Below are 22316 nucleotides of genomic sequence, written 5' to 3'. Positions count from 1 at the left end.
CAGCTGCATGCTTGAGAGCAGTGAGGCTCACCTTTTATAGATTCAGGGGAAACTCGTCATTGCAAATAAGTTTTATAATTGAGACACAGGCCAGAAATTAGCAAGGATGTATTTCCTTTTTTTTTTTTTGAGGAAGATTAGTCCTGAGCTAACATCTGCTGCCAGTCCTTCTCTTTTTGCTGAGGAAGACTGGCCCTGAGCTAACATCTGTGCCCATCTTTCTCCACTTTATATGTGGGATGCCTACCACAGCATGGCTTTTGCCAAGCGGTGCCATGTCCGCACCCAGGATCCGAACCAGTGAACCCCGGGCCGCCAAAGCGGAACGTGCGCGCTTAACCTCTATGCCACTGGGCTGGCCCCCTAGCAAGGATGTATTTCTAATTTCACTTCTTGAGACAGATTTCTTTTCCTTCATTAAAGTAATTTAGTTTGATACTTATCGGTTGTTAAATACAGAATATGTACAAGTGAAACCACAGAAGCAAAGAGATGTACGATTTTTCTCTTTTGAGTATTATGCCACAGACATTTCAGTTTAATAATATGTAATTAACATTTTTTTGTATATAACAGAGATAGTGTGATGAAGTTGAAGAAACATTGCTCTGAAGGCACATAAAGTAGAATTAGAGTCCTGAGTTTGTTGCTCATTAGCTATGTGACCTTAATTGACCTTAGTTGACGTTAGTCTCTGAACCTTAGTTGCTTCTTCTGTAAAATGGAAATAAAAATAATGTCAACCCCATAAGTAGTGATATATACCAGGCACTTAGCCCAGTGCTGTTTACCCAAAAGGCACTCTGTAAATGTGGCTGTCGTTGTTGTTTTAGGTCTCCCAGCTATTGAGGCAAAAGAAAATTTGGAAGAAGATTCCCACAGGCCATTAATTAATGGTGCTGAAAATGAAGATGAATATGAGCCTAATTATTCAATTCAAGAAGGAAGTCCTATTACTCAAGTCAAGGCAATAAGCTTTTATCAGGCTTGTTGCCTTCCTGGAGTTATACTGGTGAGGACCCCTTACCACAGCCAGCGAGATGTTGCAGCCTGGGTGTGAGCTCTTCCTGGGATAAAGCATCTTTAAGTATTTAGCTTCTCCGTGGTACTTTATTTTAGGAATATCTGTTCAGAGGGATATTGTATAGTTCCCCTCAGCTTGTTTCTATATTGACACCACTTGAAATTTTATCTGATATCTAAATCAGGGGTCAGCAAAGGGGCTCTTTCCTGTGAGGAGCCAGATAGTAAATGTTTTCAGCTTTGTGGGGCCCGTGCAGTCTCTGCCACAGCTACTCAACTCTCTAGAGAAAGAAACAGTGTGGATGGACGTGGAACAAATGGGCACAGCCAGGTTTGGCGCATGACCCTAGTTTGCTGCCCCTGATCCAGCATGCGAGTAAGAAGGCAAGATTGATATTTTTATGTAGGTATTTTGGCCTATTGAAGTATTATAGAATTTGTATGGACTAAGTAGGGTTTTGAATGGTTCATTAAGTCTGTCTTATTTGCCAGACAGAAAAAAAATAGTCTGCCCTTTTGTTAAAAGACCCAGAGCAGAATACTGCACAGTGTTTCTTGGTAATGCATTCCAGTGTTTCCACAACCTTCACCGTCGGGAGAGCTCTCTAACATCTAAACTAAATCCCTTCTGCCGCCGTTTTTCTGTCTTGGTGTTTTGGGCACGCTAGCAGGGGAGTGGAAGTTAAGAGGCCTAGGTTGTGTTTCCAGCTTACCCACTACCTCTCTGTGAGGCCTGGGGCCAGTCACTCAGCCGTCCTTGTGTCTCAGTTCCTCTTCCTGTGGAGTAGAAAGTGTACGGTCTTCCCTGGGGTCTTTAACCTTGGGTTATTGTACGTGCATAAGCACCTGTTTTTGTTTATTTCATTGTTGAATGGTGCTTTATGCATGTAACCCCCCAGCTAGATTGAAACTTCGTGCTGATATTTATCAGTTCCCTTCTACCCATGCCCCCCAAGTTAAGAGAACTGATATTTGCAAACAGATAGTTAAGTACGAGTTAAACTCTGAGTGTGAGTTCCCACAATTCTTTAACCAAAAGATGATGTATACCACAAGGGAAATGCAAGTTCCTTTCGACCTGTTCTTAGGCTAATGACTCATATTTTTTAACTAGTTATTAAAATAGTCTGTTGCTAATAGTTTAATTTCTGAGACAGTACTTAAATTTGTTGTGACCATGGGACTCTTTTTTTCTGTTCGTTTGTGTTTCCCAAGCTGTTCCCTGATGTGGGCAGGGATGTAATGGAAATCTAGTTAACTTAATTCCTTTGTCCTGTAGCCGGCTGTCTGGACAAAACGCACTCGTGATGGGGACCTGGCTCTTTAGGGGTTGGCTGTTGCCCTGCCAGGAACGCTGTTTTAAACCAAGTGATACCTAGGGGATAGGCTCCAGGGGAGAATATACCAGCCAGACCCCCTTTGAAGTCAGTCTCTCTGTTCCTCCCCCCTCTTCCTTTGATGCTAAATGTCAGGATTTCCTGGTAATAACGTGTTGAGTATAGGAGTCTTAGCCCCACTGCCATCTTAAGGCAGCTGCAACTTTTATTCCTCAAAGTGGAGCCTCAAGGCCCATGGCAATCGTGTTCTTTCATTTTTGACTCACCAGAGTTACTCTCTGCTTTTCCACTGGATGTGGGAATATAAAGCTTTTGGAAACTATAATGTGAAAGTAGTTTTAATGTTGGTGCTAAACTACAGTTTAGTCACATTGCTCTCTGTGGTTCATCATGGTAACTTTGCAGGAAGTAGAACCAAAGAAGCTTGGCTCCTTGCGATAAAAGCTGTGACAGTCACTGGATTTATTTACTTCTGTTTAATGCTAGTTAGTGGCATGAATACTTTATATCTTTGTCTAAATAAATATGAGCATGTGCCCTGCCTTATAGGTTCAAAACACTGGTTTGCTTCTACCAGAGAACTGAAAGGAGAGGAAACTGGGGACACTTGACAAATAGTCATATGTGTTTTTCATTCCAAAAGCCTGCTGTGCATGCCTTTCTAGAAGCTAATGGGGATAAAGAGAAGAGGGAGACTAGGTAAAGTCAGGCGAATGGGAATTTGTAGAAATATGTAATTTTACAATCAGGTACTGTTCATCCCAAACTCCTCTCTTTTGTTTCACTTTTAATTACGTCGAAAACTGTGGCCCTGCTGTGCTATTTGCTCCTTATTGAGAGTTGAATGCTTTTCTTGTAGTATTCACTGGCCTATGCCTGCTTGAAGTTGGTGAATTACTCCTTCTTCTTCTGGTTGCCCTTTTATCTGAGTAACAACTTTGGATGGAAGGAAGCTGAAGCTGACAAGCTGTCCATTTGGTACGATGTTGGAGGAATTATAGGTAATACTGGTGATGCATCTTTTTCTATAATAAAGAGCTGGTCACTAGTACTCTTTTACTGGGTTATGAAATCTGGCAGCATTTAAAGTTTTATTATTATTCCACAGCCATTTTTCCTAAACTGTCCTACCAGTAAACAGCCAAACTTTTTTTTTTTTTCCGAAGATTTTATTTTTCCTTTTTCTCCCCAAAGTCCTCTGGTACATAGTTACCTAAGCATGGCCTGATGAGCGGTGCCATGTCTGCACCCAGGATCTGAACCGGCAAAACACTGGGCCTGGAAGCAGAGTGCACAAACTTAACCACTTGGCCAGGGGCCGGCCCCACAGCCAAACTCTTAAAAAAAAAAAAAGTCCATAGAAAGGAAGACCTAGCCTGCGGCAGTCCTGTGATTTATAGGGCTCTTTATTCTCGGCTCTTTGTTGATGGATCAGTTCTTTTGTCTTGGGAAGCACAGGGATGTTTCCCTCTGTGATCTTTTTAAATGTAACCTTTTCTGTATGTCTCAGCCCTGACGCGAATTGTATGTCAAAGATCCAAGTTACAATGTGGCTGTGTTCCTGTTATATGCATCCCGCCTTTCCCACCACCCCTGACTGAAGAAGGGAAAAGATTAGCTTAGTGTGTAGGTCGTCAGATCAGAGAGATAGGAATGATAGGGATGAATTTTTGTTTTTTGCAATTGCTTCATTGACCACAGCAGATTTTAATAGTGACTTTTTGCTATAGCTGGAACTATAAACAAGGAAGTAAGGTATAAACAAGGAAGTAAGAAACTTTTACATAAGACAGACAATGCATTTTAGTGACTGTTACTTATATGGCTATAAAAAAACCTTAATATCCTTTCTGTAATGTTACCTGGAGAATTGTGGTAACACTAAACTGCCTGAGTACATGAAAGCATGTCATGTGTCCTTAGGTGATGTATTGTCACTGTATTTGAACTTGTCTGCCCCGCCCTTACTCTTGGAGTTGGAGCCGAAGGTGAGGTTGCCACCTTTAGACCAGACCGTACGTCTGTATTCTGCTGTCTGAGGGGGATGAACCAGATGACCCACAGCCCCTAGAACTCAAAATGGGACTGTGTCTAAATGGGACTGTGTTGCTCAGAGAATTCACATCACCTTTTTTAAACTTCCGGACCTGTTAGTTACTGTCAAACCGTAATTGCTGCATTTAATTTTAGTGAATATTTATTGGTCGCTACTAATAGTCTGTGAGGCACTGTCCTTAATTAATCATCTTTTAAAATAAAAAGCAGAAAAGTCACAAAAGCCTTCATGGCTGGTTTGAGAAGGGAGAACAGCAATGGACAAGTGGATGGTTTAGACTATTTTTCCTTTTTCCCTATTTTGGTGTCTAATTGGTGGTGTCCTGTCCCAGTCAGCCATCATGGCGATTAGCGGTCAGGTAATCCTCCTCAGAGGAAAATATGGAGGACACTTTTTAGGAGTCAGCCGTCTTTTGGGATGGAGCGTGTTGGGATCCTGATAGCGGCTGAGGGGTGTGGTGAGCAGGTTGCAGGTAACTGAGGTAAAATGGAAACAATTTTGATTGTGATGCGCTCTTTGTGTTTGAAGGTGGAACTTTGCAAGGCTTCATCTCTGATGTGTTACAGAAGAGAGCGCCAGTTTTAGCTCTGAGTCTGCTTCTAGCGGTTGGGTCCCTCGTTGGATATAGTCGTGAGTATTTCTCCCCTTGTGATTAAATTGTGTCTGTGATCTCTTAGGACTAATGCATTTGCCTTCAGTCAGTGATCAGCCCTGGGGAGATCCTTAGACCAGCTACAAAGGCATGATATGGGACCTTCGTATTGTCCTGTAAATGTCCGGTAAAAGTATCATCACATAGTTTTATTTGTGTAGGGGAGGAAACTGGCATCCCTTCTGCTTTGTTGGTTTGTTTAAAAGCTTGCTTGGGAGTGTGTATGCTTTGTTTGAGGGTAGGCTCCAGAGGGACAGCATTAGACCCAATAAAACAATAAAAGGGAAAAGGTTTCAAAAGAAGAAAGATGGTAATTAGTAGGTTCGGTATATGTCCCTTAAGAAGCTGTTGAGATGGGAGTAGAGTTTTTTCTGTGGCTTTTAGAAGTCTCATTAGCTTGGGTACAAGCAAGAGGCAGACATTACAAATAAAAGTTGGAAGAGGCGATGAAAGAGTTGTGTCCCTTTGTTGTCTCTGGGCGATCTGCGAGGTTGCCGAGATCCAGATCTTTGTGTGCTGTTCAATGAGGGCACACGTAATGCGCTTTTAAAGTCAGCCTGCCCTTTCTGTCTTTCCTCCCAGGTTCTCCAAACAATAAGTCCATTAATGCACTTCTGATGGCTGTGACAGGTACGGCATATGGCTCCATTTCACGGTACTATTCCTTTAGAAATAAAAAGGAAACTGATGTCTCCTTCAGTCTGAGTAATACTAAGACCTTAATTATAGAGAACTCAAGTGGTAAAAGGAAAGATGCCTCCTCTGGTTTCTGTTTCTCTGCTGTTCTGTGACCTCCGCAGTCCTGCTCTTACAGATGCAGTCCCTTCTGACAGAGATATCCTGAAATTTTTGATTGCTGCCCCAGCTTTGCATATTACTTCTGGAAGTGGCCTAGGAAGACACCACGTTGGAAGCCAATTCACCAGCTTTCACAAAGTCCACTTAGCTATTTTTTCCTCCTATGCTGGAATTGGCCCGTATTTCTTCACTTGTACCCCAGATGAAACAGTGGAGTTCCAGAGAGACAATATCATAGAAAAATGCCTTATTTTTAAGCTTTAGATCATTTTTAGAATATTGAGAGCTGCCCATGCTACATGAGGCACGTGGAACTGATTCCAACCCTGTGGACAGATGCCCATGGGCCACCTCCTGCTCAGGCCTCAGACAGCCCCACCGAGAGCTGTGGCAGATAGAACCGCCCGCACCATTGAAATAGCATTTCTCTTCTCTCTCTCTTTTTTTTCAATATGTTTGGTTGAATTTGGGTAGTTAAATGCTCTGTGATGCACCTCTACCATAATAGAATTTGACAAGCTGGTACAATTAGTTCTCAAGGAATGTACCCTTCACAGGATTAGAAAGGCTGTGTGTTCACTGTATTTTCTGTATCTTTGGTTTCTATAAAATATACTAGAGTGTCACATAATTCAGGAAGGGATTTCAGAAGAGTAGATGCTAACTGGTTTGAAGATGATACTATCTGGGAGCGTTTCCGTTTTTACTGGTTATTTTTCCCTTTTTCTGTTTCTCTCCAACATAATTAAAATACTGGGGTAAGACATTGCCTTGTTCAATAGATTCCTAGTGGTGTTACGAATAGTGTTTTAATAAGAGTCTATTCCGTTTATGACTTCAGGATTTTTTATTGGCGGACCCTCTAATATGATTAGCTCTGCTATTTCTGCGGACCTGGGTCGCCAGGAGCTGATCCAAGGGAGCAGTGAGGCTTTGGCGACCGTCACGGGAATTGTTGATGGAACTGGGAGCATCGGAGCTGCCGTGGGCCAGGTGAGAGGGGTTGACAGTGTGTGGTAAGCAGTCCTTCAACAGTGGAAGAATTTCCACCTGCCCGCTGGGCCACAGTAGGTGGCACTCTTGTGCTGTAGTATACTGTACACTGAAAGCCTTCAGTTTCTAGTCTCCTCTGAGGTCCAGCTGATATGACTTAATATGAAGGTCCCTTTACATTTCTGGTTCCTTCTTTCCACTTTTACTTCCAGTTTCTTCCTGTCTGGAAATAAGCTGAAAACACCTCATAAGACAGATTCTTCAGTCCTATCCTGCCTCGCCCTTCTTCCCAGCCACACTTGGCCCTCCAAGGAGGCCATGAGACCCATCCTTCTCCTTATTCCCCCCGACATGCAAACCCTACCTCCTCTCTCCCTGCCACTCACTCACTCACATACACACATTCTTTACCTGCATCCCCACTAGGAATTGCCATGGACTCCGTAGCTGCTTGGAGTTGCTTCCTCTGCGTCCTACAACTGTGTCTCAAAGGGCAGTTCATAAACGTCGTGTAGCAGAATCATCTGGGGTGTTCATTAAAATGCAGAACGCTACGCTTACAACAGACTTGCTGAGTTAGAGCCTGGGGATCTGTATTTCAACAAGCCGTCCTGGTGATTCTAATGCACTCTAAAGTTTGACGTCTTCTCGGCTAAGATTGACCTACTGTAGATAGTCAGAACTATTCAAATTGACTTTTTTTGCTTAAATTCATTCTTGTCTCAGAAAGATATATCTTCTCTAGGTGGTCATGAGTCACGCCTCTCCTAGTGTATACCACTTCCTAGGTCATTGAGTGTTCCAGGTCACTGAGTGCTAATTTTGCAGAAATGTGGATTTGAGAATCATCTGCATGGATAAAATAGCTGAAACTATGGAAGTGATGAGATGTTTAATGGGGGAAGAGAATATAGGCAAAACCTCAAGGGATGCCCACTGGGCAAAGAAACAGGAAGCCAGAATTTGAGGAGGTGTCAGTCAGTAAGATCATAGATGTAGGGAGGTCAGGAGAAGGAGAATGGAAGAAAAAAGGCCTATAGTTTTGACTTTTAGGTCATTAATGGCCTTGAAGATCGCTGTTTTGCCTTCTTGAAGGGGGTGGATCACTGATGTCTGATTGCTAGTGGTTAATCAGAGAGCAGGTGTGGAGGAAAAGAAACCATCTCAGTACTTACCACTATGCAGCCGTATGTGCTTATTTGTTAATGTCTGTCTCCCACTCTAAGCCTCGTGAGGGCGGTATTTTGTGTGTTTGTGTTCTGCTGTGGTCCCGGTACCGAGAATGGTGTCTGGCACACAGTAGGCCTTCAGATATTTGTTGAGTGGTTGTAGAATGAATGATTGCTATGATTGATACGCTTAGGATATTTGATTACGAGACCAAAGGGAAAAAAACTTAGCAAAGGTAGGAGAAATTTGCTTACTTGATCTTGCTCTAGAGTAGAAACCAAAAGATGCTATTGGCCACCAGTTCAGATATCTCTGTGTTAGGTGTAGGGGTGACTGTAATTCTGAGACTACTGTTTTTTCAGTTATTCTTCCTTGCTAATGTTTTCTTCATTAATCAAATGAGTGGATTCTAATTAGCATTTCAAGGATTTTACTTTTATTCAGGATGTGTCACTTGCCAGTGTTCGGATCCCTAACCGTGAACTTGGGTTAGCGTTAGACTGGCTTTCATGGTTTGGGAAGCAGGATGAGGAGTAATTCGTTGTTAGCTTTACTCATTCCCCTTCTATCTTGATTTTTGAATGATTTCTCATTGCTTGAGCTGTGAAACCCCAAATTCCACGACTTAACATTAAAAACCCTATCAATCTTGTCCTCAGCCTAACTCACCCTGAATAATTTTGTTCCCTTCACCTTTCCTTGACTTCCCAAGAAAAAAAATTGTTTTTTCCTCTTGGTTTCCGTAGCAGTTGGTGCATACCTCTAATAGAACGTTTGCCACAGTGTATCACATGTACTGACTGTTGATCTGGCCACTGTACCAGACCCTGCGTTCCTTGAGAACAGGAACTCTCGCTTTCCTTCATCTTTGTGTTCCCCGTGTTTAATATGCTTTTGACATGTAGCAGGGGCTCAGTAAGATTAAATTGCAGTATCTACTCAAGAGCATTGAGAACAAATGTCCACATAAACACCTGTGCACAAGTGTTCATCACTGGATTATTCATAACAGCTAAAAAAGTAGAAACAATACAAATGTCCATCCACTGATGAATGGGTAAATAAAATGTGGTATATTCATATAATGGAGTATTATTTGGCAATTGAGGAAGGATTGATAGATGCTACAGAGTAGGTGAACCTCAAAAATGTTATGCTAAGTGAAAAAAGCCAGTCACAAAAGACCACATATTGTATATGATTTCATTCATATGAGATATCCAGAATAGGCAAATCTGTAGGGAAAGGAATTAGGTTAGTCGTTGCCTAGGATTGGGTGAGTTGGAATTACCACTGGGTACAATATTTCTTTCGGGGGTGACGAAATGGTCTAGAATTAGATTATGGTGATAGCACAACTCTGTGAGTATACTAAAAACCATTGAATTGTGCACTTCAAATGTGTACAACATATAATTTCTGTTATGTAAATTATGTATCAATGAAACTGTTTAAAAGAAAGCAGAGGAGCAGTCGGAGGGCCCCCCGAGGAGAGTGTGGAGGGCCCCTGTGCTCCCTTTAGTGAGTGACTGGACCTTTGCTTTTGTGCTTTGCATGATGTGGTCTAGGCTAAATAACTCAATTGTTCTGCTTTAATTTCTGCCACTTATAAATTTCACTAGTAACGTGATCAAAGAGCATAGGTTAAACTCTCAGATCTGTGGTCAGTTGATTTTTGACAAAGGTGCTGAGATTCACTGGGGAAAGAACAGTTTCTTCACCAAATGGTGCTGGGAAAACTGGATGTGCACATGTAAAAGAATGAATTTGGACCCTTTCCTTACACTGTATGTAAAAATTAACTCAAAATGGATCAAATACCTAACATTAAAGAGCTAAAACTGTAAAACTCTTAGAGAGGCTGGCTCCGTGGCCGAGTGGTTGAGTCTGGGCACTCTGCTTTGGCAGCCCAGGGTTTTGCCGGTTCAGATCCTGGGCGTGGACATGGCACCGCTCATCAGGCCATGCTGAGGCAGCGTCCCACATAGCAGAACCAGAAGGAGCTACAACTAGAATATGTAATTATGTACTGGGGGGCTTTGGGGAGAAGAGGAAGGAAAAAAAAAAAGGATTGGCAACACATGTTAGCTCAGGTGCCAATCTTAAAAAAAAAAAAATTCTTAGAAGAAAACATGGGGACAAATTATCATGACAAATACATGCAGTTGGCCAATAAGCATATAAAAAGATGCTCAACATCCTTAGTCTTTAGGGAAATGCAAATCAAAACCACAGTGAGATACCACTTCATACCTATTAGGATAGCTATAATAAAAAACAAACAAACAGAAAATAACAAGTATTGGTGAGGATGGGGAGAAATTGGAATTCTCATACACTGCTGGTGGGAATGTAAAATGGTGCAGCTGTGTTGTGGAAAACACTATGGTGATCTCTCAAAAAGTTAAATCTAGCATTATCCTGTGGCCCAGCAATTCCATTCCTAGTGTAGACCCCAAAGAATTGAAAACAGGGACTCAGGTATGCGCCAATTATTCATAATAGCCAAAATGTGGAGACAGCTCATGTCCATCAATAAATGAATTGATAAACAAAATATCTGTCTATACAATGGAATGTTATTCAGCCATATAATGGAATGAAGTTCTGATGCATAGTACAACATAGATGAACCTTAAAAACGTTATGCTAAACGAAATAAGACGGACAGAATAGGACAAATATTGTGCGATTCCACTTAACATGAAATATCTAGAATAGGCAGATTTATAAAGACAGAAAGCAGGAAGGTTACTGGGGGCTGGGGAGTGGGGGCGATGAAAAATTTTGGAAATAGACAGTGGTGATGGTTGTGCAACATTGTGAATATGTTTGATGCCACTGAGTTTTACACTGAAAAATGGTTAGAATGGCAAATTTTATGTTATATATATTTTACTGTAATAAAAAAAGAAAATGGGTTAATTGCTATTAGATCCTTTTTAGTAACTGAAAGTAAAGTAGAAGAATATGCTGTAGAATGTTAAAGTCTGATAGTCATCCTATGAGCAGATAGCATAATTGAAAAATGAGGAGTATACCTAAAAGACAAACTGTTTTTGAAAACATCAATTATAGTACCTTTCGTTGTAAGAAAGAATGATTAAATGGAAGTGACTTGATGTTCATCTTCCTTTCTTAATAGCAAAGTGAATAAAAATCAACCTTCTCAACTCGTGTCTTCTGCTATGCAGTTCCTGCACTTGGCCTCTGCCAGCTTACAGAACGAAGGCCATTAATGAAGCTTGAACAGGGACGTGTATGTGAAAGAGCTTCGTAAACTGCACAACATCACAAAAACCCTAACTCCCTTCTCTTTTTGAGAAGAGCCATGTTTAATCCACTTTTTAGCTACTTCGTTGTATTAATTTGTAAAGGATTATATTGTAATTTCTTTTTTCCCCTTCTAGTATTTGGTGTCTTTGATCCAGGATAACCTAGGATGGATGTGGGTTTTCTACTTTTTCATTCTCATGGTAAGTGTTGCCTTTTTTTTTTAAACTAGTAGTTTTTCTTATTAATTTAGTTCGGAGCATTTACTTAATCACTTCTTAAACCAGCAAAATTGCTGATTGCTTTTAAAGACCCTTTTGTGAAAAGTAACATTTTATTAGTCTAAAGCACACATTCTTTTTTCAAGGAGGGAAAGGGCCCTTGGTTTGCCCTTGACCTGCGTCTAATGAGTATTGTCATTTATAATTCCAGAGAAAAATGACGAGAGACTTATTTAAAGTATCACCGACCATTAATCAGTGTACTCGTCCGGGGTACTCTCTGTCTGCTAAATATAATTGGCGAATTCTGAAGGAAATTACAGTGTATGCCAAGCCACACAGGGTTAAAAAAGAAGCATTGCTATAATTAACACTGTGGTGTGCAGGTTCTAAAATGTACCTTGAGTCTCGTGAGAAAATACCTATTGTGCCTTAGACATACTTGGCTGGAATTTTGTACTTTCTGGGAAGTAGCCAATACAGAAGAAGGCCTCGTGCTTTTAAAACATTGCTCTGTTGAATAAGCCTGTGACATACTCTGCCACATTATTGGTGAGACGGTGCTCAAGACAGGTCTACTTGAGAGAGTCTGGTGACGGCTTCATCCACCAGGGGATGCGTTCTGTATCCTGTCCCTAAATCTAGGGCATCCTAATTGGAGGCAGCCTCATGGTCCCAAGTCCAGACACTGTCCTCCACCTTGTCCGAGGAGCCCTGGGGATAGTTCAGCACCTGAAATTCCCTGAGCTGCCTCAAGACCGTGTACTCTGCCAGCACGAAGGACAGCTTTCTGCTGCCTCACCACCTTCCAGCTTCTGAAAACTGGGCCATGTAACTCTGTGTTCCAGTTCTGACATCCGTGCTAAGTAGAGGGAAATATCTCCTGGTGAACCTGCTGGTATGATCATACTAGAAATTGCAATAGAAAGAAAACTGGATTTATTAGAACAGTTTTTAATCTGAACTCCAGTATCAATTTTCTACACTACCTATAGCAAATTATTTAATTCATGTACCTTAATTCTTTTTTTGGAGACTGTAATGTAGCATTAAGTATTTTGTGGTATTAACTGTAATTTTCAAAATGGTTTTCTAATTCCTTAAGGATTAAGAGTTATCTTTGTATGAAGTCAAAATGAACATAATTGTCCAAATTAATTATTGTGTTCAAAACATAATTCTCTAATAGAATTAATTAAATTGTTATTGCATATTTAATGTTTTTTTCTCTTCACAGACAAGTTGTACAATTCTATTTATTTCACCATTAATAGTGAGGGAAATAAGCTCTCTTACACAAAGACGACAAGCTCGCATATTGAGTGAGTGACCGGTGCCCACAAAAGCACAAGAATAATAGGAGACACATCGGGACTATTGTTTCTTTTAATTCACCCTATTTTGGGGTTGTCTTAAGAACTCCACCATAACCTCAGATTGGTAAGCCTCTTTCAACAGTGTCAGCCGCCTGAGACGCTGACCGGGGTGAAGGCTGGGCTGTTTTTCTATACTACAGGAATTATTGTCGATGATTTTTACTGTTGTTGTTTCATGAATGTACTGAATGGCCTCTGAATCTGCCAGCGTCTTTGTTTGGCCTGCGGAGGTTCCTCCCTTTAACTTTAAAGACTGTATTGAACTTGGACCCTTGTCCTCCCGCCTGGAAAGCTGCGTGACCACAGGCAGTTGTGCGTGGTTTGTGTCGGTGAGGTGCTTCATGAATAGGAGGATCATTGCATTTTGCCTTGGTCATGAGTTTGCAGAGTGGCTCATCTTTGAAGCATCGGATCCTGATGAAGTGCTCAGGCTGGATCAAGCATAAGCCTGCCGTGGACAAAGAATCCCTTTGTTGACTGTGGTGGGAAAAACCACACTACATGCTGATTGTCTCGGTCAGTCTGTATCTGATCTAAAGTCCCTCAGCTCCAGAAGCAGAAGTGTCTTCAAATTATTGTCAACTTGTTCTCCTCCATCTTCATTCAGAATTAGCTTTGACTCCCAGGAGTATTTAGTCTTCCTTTCAAGGACCATGTGGTACATTAGTTGTCGTGAACATTCCAGTGTGTAACTCACAACCAAAGTTGTGTACCCAACCCCAGGTTGGCTGTCTGGGAATTTTAGAATCCACTAGGAAGGTAATCTCCTTAGCCCTATTTTCAGAGAATTGATCTCTGTCACAACCGGGTTCCTTGAGTTACCTCAGCAGAAGACTAGAATTAGGGAAAAGAGAAAGACCTTTTGTCCTAGTGAGCGTTAAGTGTGTGACATTGAATCACATTAATGGATTACTAGGACCTGAGGAGTATCTAGGTGTCTATTCTTTAGAAGTTTGTAGAGTGTATGTCTTCAAGGCTGTGAATTCTATACCAATTATCAATATTTTAAGGTCATTCTGTATATATATTTTAAATTATGTAAGGGAACCAGGGGGAAAATGTGCAATTTTGAGGGCTGCCTAATTTGCATTGGGTTAGGGAATATTTTTCAACCTCTTGCTTTATACTCTGAAATGTGGTATGTTTATGAACTGGTTAATGTTATTTAATCAAGCAGATTTCCAGTCATTTGATTGCTCATTACTGACAAAAAGGGAAATATGAAACACAGGGATGGAAAATAAACTGACTTTTATAGTAAGTATCTGTCCATCTGGTTATTTAAGTATATACCCTGACTTCCGCATTTTCGAATACCATTCATGCCTTATGTTTTCCTTCTACTGAGTGTCCCTAGTGACCAATCGCTGACCATACAGTGGTGGCACATTGTACAGCATCTCCCCCTCTAGGTGATGGTGGCCCCATTTCTGTTATGTTCTGTGAAGCCCTTCCCTTGCCTTTGTGTAAGATTGTGCTCAGTTTGGATGCATTGCCTGGTTGTAATTTAAGAATTGTCTGTAGATGAACCCCATTTTTATTATTTAACCTCTTTCTGACATTTGGCTGAGAGAGTTTCCTCTCCCCCAACACAATCAGTGTGCTCGCACCTTTGTGTCCAGACACCAACCCTTGTTCGCTTACCTAGTTTAAACTTAGCTGGGTGTGTGTTCCCCTGACCTCTCTGTAGCCCCCAAGCCGTACCTGAAATGAGATTATAAATAAGTGCTCAGCGCTGAATGAAATAATATATTGCACTGTGGGTATATTCCTTATTGTTCTAGTTCTGACAATCTACATAGGAATTAGCTTTAAAGAACTCCTGAGAGTTATGCACCTTGTTAATTTTTTTCCTTTGAGGGAAAGGCCATAGTGAAGATAACTTGGAAATGCACTCTTCTCTGCAGCTTGATCTCTGATGCTCGCTGGGTTGAAATAAAGTGCTCTGCCTCTTCTTGTCATATGGTGTTTTCTTTTCTCCTTCCGTATAGTTTGAAAGGAAGAGAGGCCCCTCCCCTCTCCTACTTGCCTGTTCCTGCTTCCTGGAGGATGGAGTCCCACAGTCAGCATTCGTGAGGAAATGTCCGAGGGCCCTTGTGCCGGTCGTGATGTTCGGTGGGCCGGAGGATGTGGGGTGCTCTCGTTCATTCACTCCTTCCCTTCTTTAAAGCCTCCAGAAGTCTTGCCTCCCAAATAAGTAACTGATGAAGCCTTTTCTTGTCTCCACTAGGTCTTCTGACTCATGTCCTATTCTCCGTTTCACAACCAAACCCTTTGAGTTATCAGATGGTATCTGCTGCCTTCCTGGCTGTCCTACTAACTTCTTCCTTACCCAGGTAACTAACTGTATATCTCTTTGCCCAGCACAGTCCTGGTTTATGGCTGTTGTTCTGACATAATTCTCAATAGCAACCCCTCTGCTCTCCAAGTGTCCCTGTTTGGACATCTTTAACCTCCGACCTCTTATTTCATCACCCGACAGAAACTGGGCATCTGAAGGTCGTTGAATTTGGAGAGCTTTTTTTCTCATTCCTTGTCTTTCTTTCTTTCTTTTTTTTTTTTTTAAAGATTGGCACCTGGGCTGACAACTGTTGCCAATCTTTTTCTTTTTTCTGCTTTATTTCCCCAAATCCCCCTGTACACAGTTGTATATCTTACTTTCAGGTCCTCTAGTTGTGGGATATGGGACGCCTCCTCAGTGTGGCCTGATGAGCGGTGCCATGGCCGCGCCTAGGATCCGAACCCTGGGCCGCCACGGCGGAGCGTGCGAACTTAACCACTCGGCCGCGGAGCTGGCCCCTCCTTGTCTTTCTTAATCCTGTGGTACTTGACACTGGTAACCACTTCATCTTCCCTGGGACTTTTCTTTGGCTTCTATGGCATTTTAATTTATTGAATCTTCTCATTTCCTACCCCTTTACTGTTTCTCTGCACTGCTTTCCCTCTGCTAGTTTCCTTCCCAAAAGAAGTGTCACCAGCTTTCTCTGATGAGCTGTTTTTGTAATCTACCAATAGCACTGTTAAATACTTAGTGAATATGAAACACTAAGGCATATGGCCTTACAATAAGCAATGGCATACAATAAACAATAAGGAATATGGCATCTGTTGGTTAAATACTGTCTGGTGTTGGGGCCACCCCGTGGCCGAGTGCTTAAGTCCGCGCACTCTGCTTCGGTGGCCCAGGGTTTCGCTGGTTCGGATCCTGGGCGCGGACCTAGCACCACTCATCAAGCCATGTTGAGGTGGCATCCCACATAGCACAACTGGAGGGACCCAAAACTAAAATATGCAACTATGTGCTATGGTGCTTTGGGGAGAGGAGGAAAGAAAAAAAAATGCTATCTGGTGTAGAGTTAAGAGCAAGTCTCGAGGGAGGGACATGGGCTCAACGTAGAACCTCAACCCCCTGTCACGTCCCCATGCAGACCACTCTGCCAATTGCCTACCTGAGTGGTTTTTAAATTTTCTAAGTCATAAGCCCTTTGGAGAATCTGAAACCCATTTACCCTCTCCCTAGATCAAAACGCACATATGAACAAACATTCAAAATTTTTTACAGGGTGTTCATGGGCCAAAACTTGAAGCCCATCTTTAGACCACAGAGTTAGAAACCTTGGTTGAGAGACTCAGTTGCCACCTGGCATGAGGTTTTCCACAATCCAGGTTCAGTCTGTTTCTTTACTGAATCTCCCATTGCCTCTCTACACGAATCTTCTACGAAATCAGACTGGTCAACTTGTTAAATGGCAGTGTGTAATCATATCTTCTTTTTTCTTTTAGGAAGTACTTGGGTTTTTTAATTAAAAAATTTCCTAGCTGTGATGAAATGCACATGACGTAACATTTATCCTCTTAACCGCTTGAAGTGTACACTTCAGTATTGGTGCGTGCCTTCTGGTCTTGATGCACTTCTTGCGTGTAATGCCCTTCTTTAACTCTCAACTTTCTGAATCTTAATTTTCCTTCAAGGCTTGGCCAAGCACCCTCTAGTGCGAGAAACCCTTCCCTGCCAGCCTTGCTGCGTCTCGCCTTTGGTAGCAACCTCAATGTTATTTGTTTGTGCTTAGCTGCTTTTATGTCTGATTCTCCAAGAGATTGTGGCTTCTTTTCCTCCAGTGCCTCGTTCCTTGCATGGTTGGTGTTGAGTAACTGTTGATCATGTTGGAAAAGGTGGAAGGAGAATGAGAGTGGAGAGTGGGCAGAGCGGCCTGTGGCTCTATGATTCTGCAAATGGCCTTTCCCCTTGGTCTGCATGCGACACTGCAGTAGATGGCCGGGTTATCAGGCTGTCTGGCATAGAGTGCGTTCTCTCCTCCTCAGCTTCTTCCGAGACCTGTCAGCTCTTCCAGAGAGCTAAGCAACAGTGAACAGTGAGCTTTTTGCTCCAGTACAAATCCCATGTTGTTCACTTTTGGCTTTATTCCTCTTCCTTCTGCCACCGTCCCTATTCTGTTCACCCCTCTTGGCCCCTGATGTCCCACCTCCATGGAGCCTTTCCTGATCACTCGCTCCTAATGCTCTTTCCCGTCTTTAAACTTCGTTATCAGTCGACCACACAGTCTGCCCCAGGCTGATTGATTTCACTGCCTTATTTTGTTCTCTGGTTGCTTCTGGTTAAGTTGTCATTTCCTCAATTAAACTGGGAGTGTCAGAGAGTCAACTCCATGTCCAAGGACACAGCAGCCGTTTAATCAAGACAGAGATATACCTTCCCATGTGGCTTCTTGTGCTTTTAGATTCAGCGTCATCTTCCTTTTGCTTTTCCTTAAATGCCCTGAGCATTTCTGGTGACCTCGTTCATTTCAGATTAAATATGAAATACCGATATTTATATATGTGAACATGGATAATACAAGTCACTTAAATGGTTGTATATATGTGTGTGTTATATGCAGTTGGGGGTAATGATGTATATGTTCTATGTAACTGTGTTACACATAGTTATACACACACACATATACTTATATCTCGAGTCTAAAACTTGAAAAAGAATTCTGTCCCTGAGCACCCAGTGGTGTGATCTTTCACCATCACTGCTGTGATACTTCATATGTGTACACAACTTTAAAAAGTGCCCGCCCATTCCCTACTCGCCTTTATCCACACCACATCTTTGGGAGGTAGGCGGGACATGGGGTTCTGTTCCTTAGATGTGAGAACTGAGTCTCAGAGAGCTCAGTGGTTAGCGCAAGGTCCCAGAAGCAGGACTAAATAAAAACCAAGGTCTTTTAATGTGACTCCAGTGTTTTTTCCATTATGCCATGCGGCTTCTTCTCATTTAACTTAATCTTCTCCCAGGCTTACTTCCAAGATATAAATTGTGCCACTGCGCTCATCTTTTCCAAGAGCCGGAGTCGGGGGGCAAGCTGGCCTGTCCCACATGGGAGGCTTTGTGTTCACACTGCCGCCAGCCCTGCACCTGCTGCTCCACTGAGTGCCCCGCGGCCGCCCGCACCTTGGCTTCTCTCCGCAGTGCCTTCTGTTCCCGGTTTGCCTTTTGAAAAACACCCGTCCTCTTTGGAGGAGGATTCTGGCGCCTGACAAACTCTTGCCTGGTAATCTCTTCCCTCCTTCGGGCCCTGGGTGGTCAGTGTGATGATTTCGTGTGCCCACCTCAGCCAGGTCTGCCTCTTTCCTCCTGCCCGTGGTCCCTGCTCTTACCGTTCTTTCTAATGAATGCTTATTAACTTTGAATGAGGGTCTTTCTTCGAAAATGCTGTTAGTCAGCTTTTTACTGCCTGCTATTGTCCTCTGATTAAAGAAATGCCTTTTTCCCCTTTCAGAAATTAGATAAGAAGTAGCAGAATCATTTGGAACTATTTTAAATCTCCTTTATCACAAGGAGGTTGTCATTGTGTACCTCTGTCACCAGTGGAATACTGATAAAAGGGCCACCCTGTTTGATGGGAATGTTGTGGATTTTAATGGGATAATTGTATGTAGGTAAAACCTTTCATCTGCGGGCTTCAAAGGCCTTCACCTTGTTTGATAGTTACTATCCTGTCCTGAAGAGTGACATCAGGATACCACAGCCCTAGATTGTGTGTGCGCATGTGCATTTGCCTATTTATGTAGCGTTTTGTTTGTTTTCCTAGACCCACCATAGAAGGTTTCAGGAACCTAACAGTGTTGCAATTGATTTCCACTAAAACATAGTAGTTAATGAAGAGCATGCCTGACTCGCCCTTTTCTCCTGGAATGAAAATGCTAAAGATGCAGATGGGCAGTGAAGCAGCAGACCCTGCCCCAAATGCCCCACAGTCGTGCATCGTCGTCTGCACTACTGGCTGGGTTTACACACAAGATGATTCTGTGAACAAGCTCAGAGGGAATGTAAGTGCTGCATAATCACCCAGATTGTCACTTAGCAGAACTTTTGAGAAACAAGCCTGTGTCATGACTGAAGGAAAGTTCCCTAATTAAGTTAAAACGAGACCAAAGCCACCCCCTTCTCTGCCCACGACATCCGCCACCTCTCGTCTGTGCAGTCACTTAGATGCTCTTGAAACGGCCTCTGGATAAAGGGATGGGTTAGTTAAAAGAAGAACCTTTTAGAGAAAGGGCTTGGAAGGGTGGCCCGTAGGAATGACCAGTGCCAGCCCCCGTCCACGTCCACCTGCTGTTTGGCTTTGATGCCGCCCAGGCAGCCTTTCACCTGCTCATTTAATGCTGCAGGGTCGGGGTGGTTCTACTCGCTAAGGAGATTTTGATGTGAACATTTACGCTTCCCTCTTCCACCCCCTGAAAGAACTGTTCACTATGAAGCCCTTTTCGGTGTCTCGGGCCGCTCGCGCCTCCCGCCTCAGCAGGGGGAGACAGAGTCCCAGGGACCCTGCCTGCTGTGCTTTCCAGCACCAGAAAGCGCCACTGTATTTCATTATCGCTTTCTATCTGTTTGTTTTGAAAACCTCCTGGCTAGTTATTCTCTGAAGTTCTCGGTACCCCCGCCCTTACCCCCTCCTCCCCACCCCTGCAGCCTCCTGTCACCGCCTGTTTTTCTGAAGGATCAAGATTGTCTGGAGTTTGCATGATTCTCTGTCTCTCAGAGGAACTGATGCCTTAACTTCACTCTCTTTGATTAACTTCTCTCCATCCTTTTTTTTTCAGTCTTTGAACTCCCCAGGCCTCTCAGGTGAGACCCTCAGCTGTCCCCTCCATGCCTTACTGCTACCATCCCTTCTGCTAGGAATATTCAGTGAGTGAATTCTCCAGATGGATGGTCCACCTGTGCAAACCCGGATGTCTACTCAGGCAAAGATTTTTCCACCACCGAGTCCTTCCCCAATCTGGACTCCAGCTTTGAATGCTGGAGGTTAGAGCTGAAGAGAGTCTGTTCTCCTCCTCAGGGTGCGGATGTCCTCGTGTCATCCCTCACAGCCCGTCACAGACCTGCCTTCGGAAATGTTTTCTTCCAGCCACAGGGCACGCTCTCCCTTGCGAGCCATCCCATCGCTGGATAGCTCTGATTGTTAGAGAATTCTTCCACTGAGTGAAAATCCCGCCTAATTTCTTCTGTTGGTCCTGATTCTTCCTTCTGAAGCAACGCAGATGTGTATTTTCTCTTGGTGTATGTGAAGACAGCGCCCATCTCTCCCTTTCAGCTTTTTAGGCTTCCAATCTTAGATTTTTATTGAAACTATTCCCCCAGCTGCTGCTTCTGATCAAGTGTGACAGTCTCAGCTCTTGACTGTTGATGTTGTGACCACCTTCTCCTTCTTTGAACTCTACCTGTCTCTCCAATTTGATTTCCCCTGTCCTTCTAATCCTCAATCCCAAGAAAGCTCTCTAGACAAAATTGTTTCATCTTCTGTGTTCCAGAGACTCTTGTTCATACTCTATTTTCAGCCCTGTCTTCACCCATCTATAAAACTCAAGAAAGTCAGGACTACCTTCTAATCATTTTGAAAATCCCTCATATTGGTGCCTGGTAAGTGGAAGGTAGAACTTAGTTAATGTTTAATTTTCTCGGTTCTAGTTCCAGTACTTCCTTTAGAAAAGTCAGGTTTTCATATTTTTCTAAAACCTACAGATGACTACCAAATATTCACCTCCAGTCCCAATTTGTTACTCACTTTCCAATCTTATATTGCCTGGAGGTCGCTAGGATGTCCTGCTGGCAGCCCAATTTAATATAGCTCATTTTTTCACCCCAGTCTCTGCAAACCCACTACCCATATAACTTTCCTAGTGGTCTTTGGTTAATAAGCTACTTGACACATTTTTGAGTAACCTCAGGCATCAAGGCATGTTTTGATTCTTATTCATTAAATAGCTCGCTCTTATTCTGGACTGTGAGTCCTCGACTGCCATAGTTCTCACACTTTCTGGTTTGTCTTCAATCGTCACTGGCAACACCATCTTTCCGTCCCCCTAGGCTCACAGCCTTAGGGATAATTTTTGACACATCTTTTCTTCTGTCCTTGTAGTCAGCCTCCAGGTGTTACTGATTCTTTCTTGCTTGCTTTTCCAATTTCTCAATTGGAATCTCTCAAAATTTTCCATTTTGATTTGCAAGCTGCCTTCCTCTATCTGAACTATTCACAGCAGCCTTCTTTTTGGTGTTTCTCCTTGCACTCTTGACCTGCTCCAGTCTGCCCTGCACACTCGTAGAAGAATCTTGTGAAACAGTATTTTTATGGTATTTTTCTCCTGCTCAGATATCGAAAGTGACTCTCTTGTTTGCTGGATTAATTCTGAGATCTTGCATGAATCCTCATGTCTAGCTAGAACATCTAAGAGCCCAGAGATCTGAGAGTAAGCAGTGGGGACCTGTCTCTTCATTGACATCTTGTTTGTGATGGTACTGAATACCTACCTCTCTTCCCTTGTCTTTTTTTTTTAATAACAACCTTGTTGTATATAATTTACACATACCACTCAAGTGACCCATGTAAGCTGTACAGTGGTTTTAGGAATATTCACAGAGGTGTGCATCCATCACTACTATCTAAATTCAGAACATTTTCATCACCCCCGAAGGAAACCCCATACCCATTAGCAGTCACTCTCCATTCTTCTCTCTCCCCTGCTCCTGGCAACAACTACTGATTTACATTCTGTACTTGTGGATTTGCCTATTCTGGACATTTCATAGAAATGGAATCTCATAATATGTGGTCTTTTGTGATGGGCTTCTTTCGCTTAACATAATGTTTTCGAAGCTGTTCTAATTGGGTTTTCTTAGATTTTGTGTCTATTTGGTGTCTATTCATCAGAGGGCCAACTGTATTAACTATGTTTTCATATTTTCTGTATTCTTTTTTTTTTTTGCTGGGAAGGATTCACGCTGAGCTAACAGCTGTTTCCAATCTTCCCCTCTCTTTTTTTTCTTCCCCTCCCCAAAGTCCCAGTACATAGGTGTATATTCTAATTGTAAGTCCTTCTAGTTCTATGAGAGCCACCGCCACAGCATGC

The 22316-nt window shown here is 42.6% G+C and overlaps 1 protein-coding gene across 6 annotated transcripts in view; it reads left to right on the top strand.

The window, feature by feature from the left end:
* The window catches only part of SLC37A3 (solute carrier family 37 member 3), a 41878-nt gene extending 27020 nt beyond the window's left edge, over positions 1–14858 (top strand). For 3 of the 6 annotated variants that reach the window (XM_014859247.3, XM_014859248.3, XM_044775275.2), the window contains exons 9-15: positions 834–1012; positions 3220–3361; positions 4945–5046; positions 5651–5698; positions 6708–6859; positions 11440–11505; positions 12761–14858. In XM_014859247.3, coding sequence (XP_014714733.1) covers positions 834–1012; positions 3220–3361; positions 4945–5046; positions 5651–5698; positions 6708–6859; positions 11440–11505; positions 12761–12853 — 782 coding nt within the window. In that variant the 3' untranslated portion in view covers positions 12854–14858. The remainder of the gene's footprint in view (positions 1–833; positions 1013–3219; positions 3362–4944; positions 5047–5650; positions 5699–6707; positions 6860–11439; positions 11506–12760) is intronic. The other 3 variants (XM_070514600.1, XM_070514608.1, XM_044775333.2) reach the window with 1 other exon arrangement.
* The last annotated feature ends 7458 nt before the right edge of the window (positions 14859–22316 follow it).

This window comes from Equus asinus, chromosome 1, assembly GCF_041296235.1.
Source record: "Equus asinus isolate D_3611 breed Donkey chromosome 1, EquAss-T2T_v2, whole genome shotgun sequence".
NCBI classification, from domain to species: Eukaryota; Metazoa; Chordata; class Mammalia; order Perissodactyla; family Equidae; genus Equus; species Equus asinus.
The sequence above is the reverse complement of the archived record's forward strand: the minus strand, read 5'-3'. Positions and strand labels throughout refer to the sequence as shown.